General features: G+C 40.2%; 1 protein-coding gene across 21 annotated transcripts in view; it reads right to left on the bottom strand.

The window, feature by feature from the left end:
* Window positions 1-9,130: 9,130 nt before the first annotated feature.
* GPHN (gephyrin) overlaps window positions 9,131-14,389 on the bottom strand; it is a 566,685-nt gene continuing 561,426 nt past the window's right edge. For all 21 annotated transcript variants that reach the window (XM_070065103.1, XM_070065105.1, XM_070065109.1 and 18 more), the window contains 2 exons: window positions 12,516-12,612; window positions 9,131-10,129 (listed from right to left, as the gene is read on the bottom strand). In XM_070065103.1, coding sequence (XP_069921204.1) covers window positions 9,996-10,129; window positions 12,516-12,612 — 231 coding nt within the window. In that variant the 3' untranslated portion in view covers window positions 9,131-9,995. The remainder of the gene's footprint in view (window positions 10,130-12,515; window positions 12,613-14,389) is intronic.

Raw genomic sequence — 14,389 nt, 5'->3', positions numbered from 1 at the left:
TGCTCTAAAAGTTATCACAGATCAGGGAGAACATATGGTATTTGTCCCTTTGGGACTGGCTTATTTCACTAAGTATGATGTTTTCCAGATTCAACCATTTTGTTGCAAATGACTGCATTTCATTTTTTACCACTGTGTAGTATTCCATAGAGTACATATCCTATAATTTCTTTATCTAGTCTTCAGTTGATAGGCATTTAGGTTGATTCCATGTCTTAGCTATTGAGAATTGAGCTGCAATAAACATGGGGGTGCAGATAACTCTTATTTGCTGATTTCATTTCCCTTGGGTTGTTTGTTTTGTTGTTGTGACTGTTTTCTTTATTAAACTGGCAGTGGATTATATATATTATGGCATCATATCCAAAAGCCTATAGATTGGTGAGCATGGTCTGAGACAGTTTTCCTCTGCTGTGTTTCTGATCACATCCACTGTTCTTTGCAACTCCTGCCCCATCATACTTATCTCCTTTCTTTCTTTTTAAAACTTTTATTTAGTAAATATAAATTTCCAAAGTACAGCTCATGGATTACAATGGCTTCCCCCCCCCCACCATAACTTCCCTCCTACCCACAACCCTCCCATCTCCCACTTGCTCTCCCATTCCATTCACAACAAGATTCATTTTCAATTCTCTTTATATACTGAAGATCAATTTAGTATATATTAAGTAAAGATTTTATCAGTTTGCACCCACACAGAACATAAAGTGTAAAATAATGTTTCGGTACTAGTTATAGCATTAATTCACATTGAACAACACATTAAGGACAGAGATCCTACATGAGGAGTAAGTACACAGTGACTCCTGTTGTTGACTTAACAATTTGACACTCTTGTTTATGGTGTCAGTAATCTCCCTAGGCTCTAGTCATGAGTTGCCAAGGCTATGGAAGCCTTTTGAGTTCACCAGCTCTGATCTTATTTAGACAAGGTCATAGTCAAGGTGGAAGTTCTCTCCCTTCAGAGAAAGGTACCTCCTTCTTTGATGGCCCCTTGTTTCCACTGGAATCTCACTCCCAGAGATCTTTCATTTAGTTGTGTTTTTTTTTTTTTTTTTGCCAGAGTGTCTTGGCTTTCCATGCCTAAAATACTCTCATGGGCTCTTCAGCCAGATCTGAATGCCTTAAGGGCTTATTCTGAGGCCCGAGTGCTGTTTAGGACATCTGCCATTCTATGAGTCTGCTGTGTATCCCACTTCCCATGTTGGATCATTCTCTCCCTTTTTTATTCTATCAGTTAGTATTAGCAGACACTAGTCTTGTTTATGTGATCCCTTTGACTCTTAGACCTATCAGTGTGATCAATTGTGAACTGAAATTGATCACTTGGACTAGTGAGATGGCATTGGTACATGACAACTTGATGGGATTGTATTGGAATCCTCTGGCACATTTCTAACTCCACCATTTGGGGCAAGTCCGATTGAGCATGTCCCAAATTGTACATCTCTTCCCTCTCTCATTCCCACTCTTATATTTAACAGGGATCACTTTTCAGTTAAATTTAAACACTTAAGAATAATTGTGTGTTAATTACAGAGTTCAACCAATAGTATTACGTAGAACAAAAAAAAATACTAAAAGGGATAAAGTATTGAATTGTACATCAACAGTCAGGACAAGGGCTGATCAAGTCACTGTTTCTCATAGTGTCCATTTCACTTCAACAGGTTTCCTTTTTGGTGCTCAGTTAGTTGTCACCGATCAGGGAGAACATATGATATTTGTCCCTTTGGGACTGGCTTAATTCACTCAGCATGATGTTTTCCAGATTCCTCCATTTTGTTGCAAATGACTGGATTTCATTTTTTTTAACTGCTGTATCGTATTCTATAGAATACATATCCCATAATTTCTTTATCCACTCTACTGTTGATGGGCATTTGGGTTGACTCCAGGTCTTAGCTATTGTGAATTGAGCTGCAATAAACATTAAGGTGCAGACAGCTTGTTTGTTTGCCAATTTAATTTCCTTTGGGTAAATTCCAAGGAGTAGGATGGCTGGGTTGTATGGTAGGGTTATATTCAGGTTTCTGAGGAATCTCCAGAATGACTTCCATAGTGGCTTTAGCAGTTTGCATTCCCACCAACAGTGGGTTAGTGTCCCTTTTTCCCCACATCCTTGCCAGCATCTGTTGTTGGTAGATTTCTGTATGTGAGCCATTCTAACCGGGGTGAGGTGAAACCTCATTGTGGTTTTGATTTGCATTTCCCTGATGGCTAGAGATCCTGATCATTTTTTCATGTGTCTGTTGGCCATTTGGATTTCCTCTTTTGAAAAATGTCTATTGAGGTCCTTGGCCCATCTCTTAAGTGGATTGTTTGTTTTGGGGCTTGTTGTTATTTTTCAGAAACCAGCTCAAATGTCACCTTTTTAGAGGGCCCTTTCTTGATCACTTGATTAGTGATCATCTCTTAGTTCCGAATCCATCATTGCATACACTGTACTGGGGCTGGAACTCAGCAATTACATTTCTTCCACTAACTGGCTTTCTGTTCGGTTCAACAGTGGGTTGTATTATACTAGAGGGAGCTTGGAGAGCAGAAGACAGAAGCAGGGCTTATCGTTTCTGTCATTGTCATCCTGGCAACAGTAATTGGTTCTAGCCTACTTTTTTTTTTTTTTTTTTGGCACTCTATGAATCAGCAGCTAGGCATTGCCCTTGCTTTAGAGGGTGGAGTCACAGCACACATGGGTCTGAATGTTGAGCTTCTAGATTCTGATTCCCCTACCCTGTCCTTCCCAATCCCCACATCCTTGCTATTGGTAGGTGCTTTCTCTAGTCATAATCTCTGATATCCAGCCCTCCAACATCTATTTAACTTATTCTTATTTTAAAGCCTGTCTATTAAAATACTTAGTCTGATTTCTGCCATTTTTTTTAATGGCTGTACCTTGAAACAACCACTGAATCTGATTTAGGCCTGCACTCATTTTCTAACATTGGATTTTCTTCATTTATTCATAATTGTATTTAATTCTTTTCTTTCTCATAATGTATCTCTTCCACTTGGATATCAGAGATCTTATATCATTCATCATTGTAGCCTTGGTGTCTAGCATGAAGCTTGGCATACTGTAGAAGCTTAATAAATACTTTTAAATAAATGCAATTATTACAAAAGACTACAGGAGAAATACTGCTAATTGTAAATGGTCAGAATTGAGCAACACTTTAACTTTTCAGTTCTAGGCCAAGTATGCTTATAAAAATTTCAGAATGGAAAATATTAGTTAATCTAGACCCACCGTTATTGGAGAAATGATAGCTTTTTGCTTTGAATTCTGTACTTACATAAAACTCCATTTTCTACAACTAGAATTGATAATCACTTGTTAAGGTTAAGAATTGGTAATGAGTAGATCTACAAAGCTTTATTGGTAAGTAAATAATTTTAAAAATGAAATCCAGGGGCCGGTGCTATGGCATAGTGGGTAAAGCCGCTTCCTGCAGCACTGGCATCCCATATGAGCACCGGTTTGAGTCCCGGCTTCTCCACTTCCAATCCAGCTCTCTGTCATGGAAAGCAGAGAGTCCTTGGGCCCTTGTAATTTGGGAAGCGGACTAGTGGGTGGAAGACCTCTCTCTCTCTGCCTTTCCTCTCTGTGTGTAACTCTTTCAGATAAATAAATCTTCAAAATAAATGAAATCTTTCCAAAGAATCCACTTGCAACAACACTTAATAAAATTTACTTGGTAAACTTAATATGTTGTTTTCATTGTGTGATGTTTTGAAACACAAAGCCAAAAAATCTACTTCTAAAGGAACTGCTTAACTTCTGCGCAGCTGTAAATAAAAACCTGGAAACATATTCTACTCTTTTATTTGAGAATCAACTGCAAGGACAAAGACTTCTTTTTAAAAAAAAAAATTTATTTATTTATTTGAAGGTCAGAGTTACACAGAGAGAGAAGAAGAGGCAGAGAGAGAGAGAGCTCTTCCATCCACTGCTTCACTCCCTAGATGGCCGCAATGGCCAGAGCTGCACCAATCTGGAGCCAGGAGCCAGGAGCTTCTGCCGGGTCTCCCATGCGGGTGCAGGGGCCCAAGGGCTTGGGCCATCTTCCACTGCTTTCCCAAGCCACAGCAGAGAGCTGGATTGGAAGTGAAGCAGCTGGGTCTTGAACCGGTGCCCATATGGGATGCCAGTGCTTCAGGCCAGGGCGTTAACCCACTGTGCCACAGCACTGACCCCCTACCCCCACCCCCAAGGCTTCTAATATGTCACATATGCTTAACCCTTAAATAATTTTGTTCAAAGAAATGCAAATAGATGTCATTGATGGCTACTGTGCCAAGTAGAATCATTTATTGAAACTTTTTTATATTATATTTCCCTTATCTGCTCCAAATGAACTAATACCTTTTCCCTTTTCTAACTCAGAGAGAAAACTGTCCCTTTTCCTCCCCCAGGCTAATTGGGCCACCAGGATCTTCAAATCCAACCCTTCTTTCCTTTCTTTCTTTCTCCATAGGACTTTTTTTTTTTTTTTTCTTGAAAGGCAGAGGGAGACATAGAGAAACAGACAAGTCTTCCTTCCACTGGTTTACTCTCCAAATTACTCTCCAAATGCCCCAAAGCCAGGTTGAAGCCAGTAGCTGGGAACTCAATCCAGGTTTCTCATGTGGGTGACAGGGACCCAAGTACTTGAGCCATCATCCCAGATTATGCATTAGCAGTAAGCTGGAATTTGGAGTAGAGCAGGACTCAAACCCAGGCACTGGAATATGGGATGTGGGTGTTCCAACCTGCACCTTAGCTGTTGTGCCAAATGCCTGCATGTTTAACATGCTCAATCCACAAACAACAGTATTCCCTCCACCTTGCTATTGGCTCAAGCTTCCATCTTGTCTCTTCTCTAATGCACAAGTTCCAAAGAATTCACATTCAGTTTCTATTTCGTAAAGTGGCTTTTGCTGACAGTCGGTTATTGAAATTACAGTTCACAACTGACTGCCTAATCAGTGAATTATCACGAGCCTCTGTCCTTCACACTCCTTTTACATTCGGCAGCCGATCATCTTTCCTTTTTGCGATTTCAAAGTCCTTGGTTGTGGGACGCTGCACTCAGATTTCTTCAACAAACTGTCCTTTCCCTCTTTAAAGTCACGGCTTCTTCTTCCACCACCTCACGGCTCTGTCTCTTGGCAAGCCTTTCCTTGACAGTCGTTTCCTTCTATTTTTTCATTTCAAATATTACCCATCTGAATGCTTCCCAAGTTTGAATCCAGTCAGTATTGCTTTTGTGAACTCTTACCCTGTACTTTCAAGGGCTGACAGGACAGTCCACTTTAGTATTCCTTGAATACAACATGTCCAAACTCACCAGCTCCTCCCCAAGCCCATTTTTCTTTCTTTTTTTTTGTTAGTAGTTTTAACATTTTCTTGGTCAAGACTGAAGAGTTTGAATCATGTCTCATTCCTCTAACCTCCTTTCTAAAACTTGCAATCAATCAGAGAATTCTTCTTATTCTTCTAGAGGCACATTCATGTGTTCTGACATTTCCACCACCACCTCCATCCGTCACCTACACAATCATGCTCACCTTTTTTTTTTTTTTTTAAGATTTCTGTATTTATTTGACAGAGTTACACAGAGAGAGGGAGATAGACAGATTTTCCATGCACTGGTTTACTCCCCAGATGGCAGCAATGGCCAGACTGAAGCCTGGAGCCAGGAGCTTCTTCCGAGTCTCCCACATGGGTGGCAGGGACCCAAATACTTGGATCATTTTTTGCTGCTTTTCCCAGGCCATTAGCAGGGAGGTGGATCAGAAGTAGAACAGCCGGGACTCAAACCAGCACCCATATGGGATGCTGTTGTCGCAGGCAGTGGCTTATCTGCTACACCACAACGCCATCCTGTTCACTTCTTTACTGGTGTTTCTCACTCCACCTCAGTCCAACCTATCTTACTCAATGCTGATAGGGCATTTTCCTTAAAAGGACAGCTCTGATCATGGTACTTCCCTGGTAAAGAGTCTCCAATAGTTTTATTATCTCGAATAAATCTATATTCCTCGTTATCCAAGAACTTTATAGTTTGAGCCTTAAATAGGTATTTTTTTCTGTCTTACAATATCTTTTATCAAATTTTGTTTGTACAACAGGCTACTGTTTAAGATTTCCAAGTCTGAATCCTTACTCCTCTTGTATAATTTCTGTGTGACATGGACAAGTTTCTTAAATCTGTGCCTCAGTCTCTTCATCTGTAATATAGTAATAACCATTCTTATAAGGTTTCTATGAAATTTAAACACATGAAAAGTGTTTAGAAAAGTGCCTGGCATACAGTAAGCTCTATATGATGTATTTCATTGAAAGAATATTTATTGGTGCCTACAAATTCATACATATGCCAGTGATTCTTCTAAGCATTTGAGGATAATAAATGAACAAAAGAAACAAAAATTTCCTGCTTTTGTGAAGCTTATATTATGTAATAAAAATTATAATTATCAGCCGGCACCACGGCTCAATAGGCTAATCCTCTGCCTGTGGCGCCAGCACACCAGGTTCTAGTCCCGGTGGGGGTGCCGGATTCTGTCCCAGTTGCCCCTCTTCCAGGCCAGCTCTCTGCTGTGGCCTGGGAGGGCAGTGGAGGATGGCCCAAGTGCTTGGGTCCTGCACCCCATGGGAGACCAGGATAAGCACCTGGCTCCTGCCTTCGGATCAGTGCGGTGCACCGGCTGTAGTGCGCCGGCTGCGGCAGCCATTGGAGGGTGAACCAACGGCAAAAAGGAAGACCTTTCTCTCTGTCTCACTGTCCACTCTGCCTGTCAAAAAAAATTATAATTATCAATTGTCCATAACTCTGCTTTTGGAATGTTCTTCCATCATCTTCAAGTCCAGCTTCCTTCAAGACCCACTAAAATTCCAGCTTACCCCTTAAAATCTTACCTTGTAGGAAGTTCTTATTTGAAACCTCTAACCTTTCAAATCTGTACTATGGCATGTATCACATTGTACACACTCTACCATGTAGTCTCAAGTATTACAGCTTTCTGCATGTTTTTGGTATCTTCTTTATTGGGTAAAATATCAACTACCCCGACCTATTCATACGTATAAGTAGTAGCACAATGTGCTCTGTACCTAAGTACACAGTAGGTTCTTAATAAATGTTTGTTGAGTCAATGTAGTTAAAGAAATCTTTGCATGTTCTTTCACTGGTCCTCTATTATAAAACTTTATTCGTAAGGCAGAGCAACAGAAAGAGAGGGAGAGACAGAGAGAGGATGGGGATGGGGGAGGTGAAAGGAACAGAGTGGGGGTGGGGAGAGGTTGAGAGGTTGAGACAGAGAGAGAGAGCAAGAGAGAGAGAAGGGGTGGGAGGAAAAGGAGAGAGAGGGAGAGAGGTATCTTCTTGTTGGTTCACTCTCCAAAAGGCTGCAACCACCAGAGTTAGGCCAGGCCAATTCCAGGAGTTAGGAACTCCATTGTATCTCCCACATGGGTGGCAGGGCCAAACACTTGGGCCAACTTCTGCTGCCTTCCCAGGCACTTTAGCTCAATGCTGGATGGGAAAGTAGAGTAGCATGGACTTGAATGCTCCAATAGGTGATGCCAGTTTTGCAAGTGGTAGACCACCTGCTGCGTAACAATGCTGGCTCATCTGACCTCTATTAACTAAACTTATCTTCAATTTTAAGTACAAAAGAAAATTTAAAATAGAGCATTTTATTTTCAATTTTGAAAATATCAAATATCAATATAAAATGTTTTATTACTTGATTTTATCACAGTTATTTGGTCCTGCATGTTTGCTTTATTAAGAACAATATTCAACATACTTAATGATTCCCTGTAACCACCATTTGAAAAGTACCCCATTTTAATTAAAGGGATAATTCTTTAAAGATTTATTTATTTGAGAGTTACACAGAGAGATGGAGAGAGAGAGAGAGAGGGAGGGAGGGAGGTAGAGAGAGAGAGAGATTGATTTTACATTTGCTGGTTTACTCCCTAAATGGTTGAAATGCTAGACCAGCTGAAGTCAGGAGCCTGGAACTACATCCAGGTCTCCTCTCTGGGTGCCAGGAGACCCAGCACTTGGGCCATTCTCTGCTGCTTTCCCAGGCACATTAGCAGGGAGCAGGACAGGAAGTGGAGTAGTTGGGATTTGAACTGGCACTCATACAGGATGCTGGCGTTATAGGCAGTGGGTTAATCTGCTGCACCACAACACTGTAAAGGAGTAATTTTATTAAAGTATATTTTGTTTGCTGTATTGTCTGTGGCATGCACAGATTTTCCCTATTTCTTTCTTTTTAACATGATAAAAAATTTTCAGGGACTCATCTGTAATTTTCTGGTTTATTACTTATTTTTCCCTGTCCCAAAGAACTGTATGTGTTTGAAATTTGCTTTTATAGCATCTAAAATAAGAGTTGTTATTTTTCTTTGTCATCAAGTATATTCTAAATTTTCTAGCTACTATTATTAAATTATTCTCTAGTTATGACCAGAAAGACCAGACTAACTACATGTTTTCTTACTTTCTAATTTTTAATACAGTGATGCTATAGATCATAATGCTATTCCCCCCCCATTTACCATAAGACACTGTACTGCATGATACTGCATTTTAAATTTCTTCTCTACTATTTAACCTTAGGTCACCTTAGCTATTGCTTTTATCCAGGTAGACCCCTCATATGGCATGACAATCTTCCGTTTTTAAAGAGTTATTTTATTTATGTATCTGAAAGGCAGAGCCTGAGAGAGAGGGAGAGACAGAGGTAGAAACAGATGAGGGAGAGAGGGAAGGGGGGGGAGGGAGGGGAGAAGGTAGAGAGAGAGAGAGACATAGAGAGAAAGAGAGAGAGGAAGAAATTGATCTTCCACCTGCTGGTTCACTCCCCAAATGGCTGCAGCAACCAGGGTTGTGCCAGGATGAAGTTAGGAGCCAGGAGCTCCATCTGGATCTCTCACTTGGGTAGAGGAAACCAAGAACTTGGGCCATTATCTATTCCCTTCCCAGGTGCATTAGCAGGAAGCTAGATCAGAAGTGGAACAGTCAATCTGGTGTTACAAGCAGCAGCCTAAGCTGCTGTGCCACAATGATAGCTTCTCTCTCTCTCTCTCTCTCTCTCTCTTAATAACAAGGCCAACACAGTAAGATTTTAAATAATGATCAAGGTTTTTTTTTATTCATTAAGTTTCAGTATCATTACAGAAAATGTATGGTACAGAGTTGTTTCAACATTGTCTTTGCTCTTGATTTCCACATGAATGCTGGTAACACTAATATCTGTACAAGATCAGTCTTTGATTTTATTTTTTTTGTTCTGTACAATTTTTAAATGTATTGGTTAAAAAGGCTGTCAGCACTTAAGGAAGCATTTCCCCATCCCCCAGTTTGTTTGTTCAAATAAAAGGTATCCAGTTACTGCCCACGAGTACTGTGCCGTGAGGCTGCTGGGGTGAGAAACCTCCCCAGATGTTCCACAGGGGATGATTCTTGAGGCAGGGCAGGGCCTCCACCCCGTCCCTCTTCTTTTGGCACTGTGCACATAAACACGAGATACATGGTAAAGAACAAGCAGAAGCGCTCTGGAAAGCGGTTATGAAGCATACTAAGAAGGGAAATCCAAGTGTTGCCTACGCTAGTATAAATAAGCAGACAGCCTTGATTTAAGAGCATAAGTAGTTGTATTTTAAAGATGAGAAAAACACAAGTTCTGCAGGCACCTACTGCTGTCTACTAAAAGCTATCGCTATCAGACCTAGCATTGAACACACAAAGCAATTTGCAAGAAAGGAAAAATTTGCTTTGATATAATCAGAATAGAGTTGTCTGTTAAGATTTATTTTTAGGTGTTTTGTTCTTTAAAAGATATTTAAATTCATTTGAAATATAGTTCAAGATGTTGACTATACAGATCAACTTTCATCCAAATCAGAAAAACTAGCTGTGCCGTTGCATATTACAGGATACAGTCAATGATATGTGGACATGCATCAGAGCTTCTCCTGCTGGTGACCATCATAGCCGCCCAATGACCATGACATCCACCACCTCGCCCTTGTGGAGCTCCACATACTGCTCTGTCTTTGGAGGTAGCATCAACAGTCCATTGGCGCTGCGCATGCTCATCAGACGGCTGCTCATCTGATTACCTAGAAAGAAATGCTCTCGTTACAGCAGCACGTAAGCAGCACAGTAAATACGACGCCGCCTTTGGCGACCTTTTCAGAACGAAAACTGACAAGCAGAAATGCAGGTCTTCAAGGGGAAGAGAGATCATACTGCCCAGTACCTTTTTCAGATAGTGGTACTACTGTATCTCACCCCTCTCACTACAGCTTTTTTTTTTTTTTCACTACAGCTTTTAAAACAAACATTAGAATTGTTGCTTAAAAATATGTAACCAGGTTTTTAAATAAATATGCAAAATACCACAGAATTTCTTCATTCAAACTGAAGTGTTACATGTGTCCAAAAAGGAAGGTTTTAAAAACCGATTAAAATAATAATGATCATAAATGCTGCACTAGGTACAAGGTACTTTACTTAAGTATCTTATTTAATTCTCAAAATACCCAAAAGAGTCTTAGGTAATTTGCCCAGGGTCTTAGTAACTAATTTAGTGTCCAATTTGAATACAGGTCTCTCTGATGGCAAAGCGCATGCACTTAGTCTCTTGATGCTTGCACTTGATAGGACCTTTGTTTAAAGAGTTATACAAAATTTTCAGGATTTGCAATAAAAGTTAGGCAAAATAGGATTAGAGAAGTTGGGGAGAAAATTTGAAGTCTGAAGGTAATACCTATGGAACTCGAACTATCAAGATTGATTTATCTGTCGTTAAACTTCAGCAATACCTAGGGCATGGCTGAGGCCACAGATAATCACATCATAAATTGAGCTTTGTCAGCCATACATGGCAAGGGAGTGGCGACTCCATCCTCCTTAGCTCACCATTTACTGTAAACAAGTTATCTGTCCCACCCTTCTGATGCTTTGTTTAAGCCAGATAGGATAAAAGATGGCAAATCAGGTCTTTTGATGAGTTTTGTCCCTGCCTTGTAACTGAATGTCAAGCTGATAAGTTGTTTTTTTTTCCTTCACCAAAATTGTGCTTAAAAATGGCAGTACCATGTGCTGCTTCGTTTTTTTCCCTCTTTTGGAGCCCCTTTCCATGGTGCTCTGGCTGAAGGTCTTTGACTCTAATAAATCTTGATTTTAAATCTCAAAAAAAAAAATGAACTTTATTATTTAAAAAAATATTTTATTTATTTGAAAGGCAATGCAAGAGAGAGAGAGAGAGAGAGAAAATCTTCCACCTGCTGGTTCACTACCCAAATGACTGCCAACAGCCAGGGCTGAGCCAGGTCAAAGCCAGGAGCCAGGTACCCCATCCAGGTCTCCAACATGAGTAGTAGGTACCCAAGTACTTGGGCCATCTGCTGCTGCTTTCCCAGGTATGTTAGCAGACAGCTGGTTTGGAAGTGAAGCAGCTGGGACTTGAATGGGAGCTTCTGATATGGAATGCTGGCATCACAGATGACGGTTTAACCTTCTGCCATAATGCCAGCCCCTATATTGAGTTTTTTTTCTTTTTTCAACAAATTTTTATTTAATGAATGCATTTTTACATAGATACAACTTTAGGAATACAGTGGTTCTTTCCCCAATAACCCCCCCGCCCCCAGCTCCCATCCCTCTCCCATCTCCTTCACTATGATTCATTTTTAGTATGACTTTATATACAGAGGACCAACTCTATGCTAATCATAGACTTCAACAATTTGCCCCCACGCCCACACACAACATACCGAGTACAGTTTGGGGGAGAGAATTTGCAGCCGATTCTCATATTACAATTCAATAGGGACAGAGGTTCTCCCTGGGGAGCAAGTGCACAGTGACTACTGTTGTTCCTTTAACAATTAACACTCTTTTTTTTTATGACGTCAGTGATCATCCGAGGCTCTTGTCGTGGGCTGCCAAGGCTATGGAAGCCTTTTGTGACCACAGACTCCGTCGGTATTTGGACACGGCCATAAGCCAAGTGGATGTTCTCCTCTCCCTTCAGAGAAGAGTGTCTCCTTCTTTGATGACCCTTCCTTTCCTCTGAGGTCTCACAGAGATCCTCCGTGTAGGATATTTTTTGTCACAGAGTTTTGTCTTTCCATGCCTGAAATACTCTCGCAGGCCTTTCAGCCCGACCAGAAAGCCTTTTTAATCTCACATTTTAGGGTGGTATAGCCATACTTTCTTCCTTTTCCTACAACTATAGTTATACTCAAAACTTACCGGTTGAACAAACATATCCAAATGTTCTATAGTGCTAGATTTGTGTTTCAAAGGTTTACCTAGAAAATATGGCTCAATGAAGTAATTTTTATTTTTTTTACTCTTGTTCTGTTATGCTGTATTGTTTAGGAATAATTTAACTCATTTAACTTTCAAAAAGAAGAATATATAATAATTAAAAAATTAGGTATAACCAATTAAGAAGATTATGTATAAATTGTGTTTTAACAGATGTGAATGACCTACCTGTACTCTGTGCCCAAGGCAGTGGTTCTTGGTGATGCCAAGTGAGGATACACCGATGGTATTCTGGACGAGGATCCAGTTTTACATCACATGATAACTACAGAATAAAGAGAAAAGGAAAGCAAACATGGTCACCTGATCATTGCACAAAACTGCAGGGTGGTGGGAACTGCACAGAGAATACAGCAGATATGGGAAATAGCCTTGTCACTCTTATTTATATACTGCCATCTTATGTTCGTAATACAGGAAGTCCAGGAGTTGAGTCGTTCTGGTGTTCAGCTTCATGGTGGTCATAGTGGGGGAAAAAGGCAGATTAAAAAGATAAAGTCTGTTTTTATGGATTAAGAAGATGGACACCTGTAAATTGAGAAATTGAAGCAGGTATGTTGACACTGAAAATAAATGAGGGAGATCTAAATAAACGAATTCAATGTTCATCCATCCTCCATTCATCCATCCACGTATCCATCAAATTAATGTTAACTCAGGACCTAATACGTGCTGGGCATCATTCAGCTCCCCATTCATAAGCCTATCTTCAACATAAAAGTGAAAGGAGCTTTCTTTTTCTCTTGAGTATTCATTCTCCTAGTGATCTAATACAGTTATCAAATCTTAAGGCAAATGAAAGTCATCTCTACTTAAAGTTATACTGTTTTGATTTAGCTACATCACATGTTTTTCTCCTGGAATCCAAGTGAAACCCAATTCTTGTGTATTTGCTTGATTACATTACACCAACTCAGTTAATGCTGCATGTGTTTATAGTCTTTATCTACTGGTTGGGTAACCTGTCATTATTCCTAAATCATTCTGTGCTAATCTGAGGACAAAAAAATCACTCTCCCTTTCAATCCGAGTATGTCTGTTTTCCAGTACTAAACTAGGAGAGGTACCCACATGGCTGTTGTATTTCTGGTGTTTCATCAGAAAGCCTTTCCCTAGCAGTTACACTGATTGGTTCATGGAAAAATATTGAAAAGAGAACTGGATTGGGGGGGTCTATCAGACACCTAGGTCTACTGCCAGCTTTACAGCTAACTGGTGTGTTGTATTATCAAGTTATTTGATTTTCTATGCCTGTTTATTCATCTAAAAATAGTTAAATATAAACTTCAAGCTTTATTTATTTATTTATTTATTTAGACAGGCAGAGTGGACAGTGAGAGAGAGAGACAGAGAGAAAGGTCTTCCTTTGCCGTTGGTTCACCCTCCAATGGCCGCCGCGGCCAGCGCACTGCGGCCAGCGCACCGCACTGATCCGAAGGCAGGAGCCAGGTGCTTTTCCTGGTCTCCCATGGGGTGCAGGGCCCAAGCACTTGGGCCATCCTCCACTGCCCTCCTGGGCCACAGCAGAGAGCTGGCCTGGAAGAGGAGCAACCGGGACAGAATCCAGCACCCCGACCGGGACTAGAACCTGGTGTGCCGGCGCCGCAAGGCAGAGGATTAGCCTATTGAGCCACAGCGCCAGCCTTCAAGCTTTATAATACTAAAAATTTTAAACTATTATTTTATAGCTAACCTAAAAATGAAAATTTATTTTGTCTTAAAGAAAGATACTTATGTAAAATTGTAGGAGTCAGCTGCATCAAATTGAAGTGAATGAAGTTTTTTCATAGTCTCTTCACAAACAGTCGTTCCTTTTGTAGCTAGAGATGAAACCATTTAAAATTTGGCACTTTACTGAAATGCAGAATTCTGTATTAACCAGTATATTTATTTGTACTGACATTATAATTTTAGAATATTGCATTACTTAAGAAAGCACTTGTTTACCATGAACTTCAGTGTTTAAAAGAATGATGTACCAGAGATAAAAACTTAGATAAACCCTTTTTGTTGAGTAAAGCATCACAAGTGGTTTATGTTTC

This window comes from Oryctolagus cuniculus, chromosome 20 (assembly GCF_964237555.1).
Source record: "Oryctolagus cuniculus chromosome 20, mOryCun1.1, whole genome shotgun sequence".
Lineage (NCBI taxonomy): Eukaryota > Metazoa > Chordata > Mammalia > Lagomorpha > Leporidae > Oryctolagus > Oryctolagus cuniculus.
The sequence above is the reverse complement of the archived record's forward strand: the minus strand, read 5'-3'. Positions and strand labels throughout refer to the sequence as shown.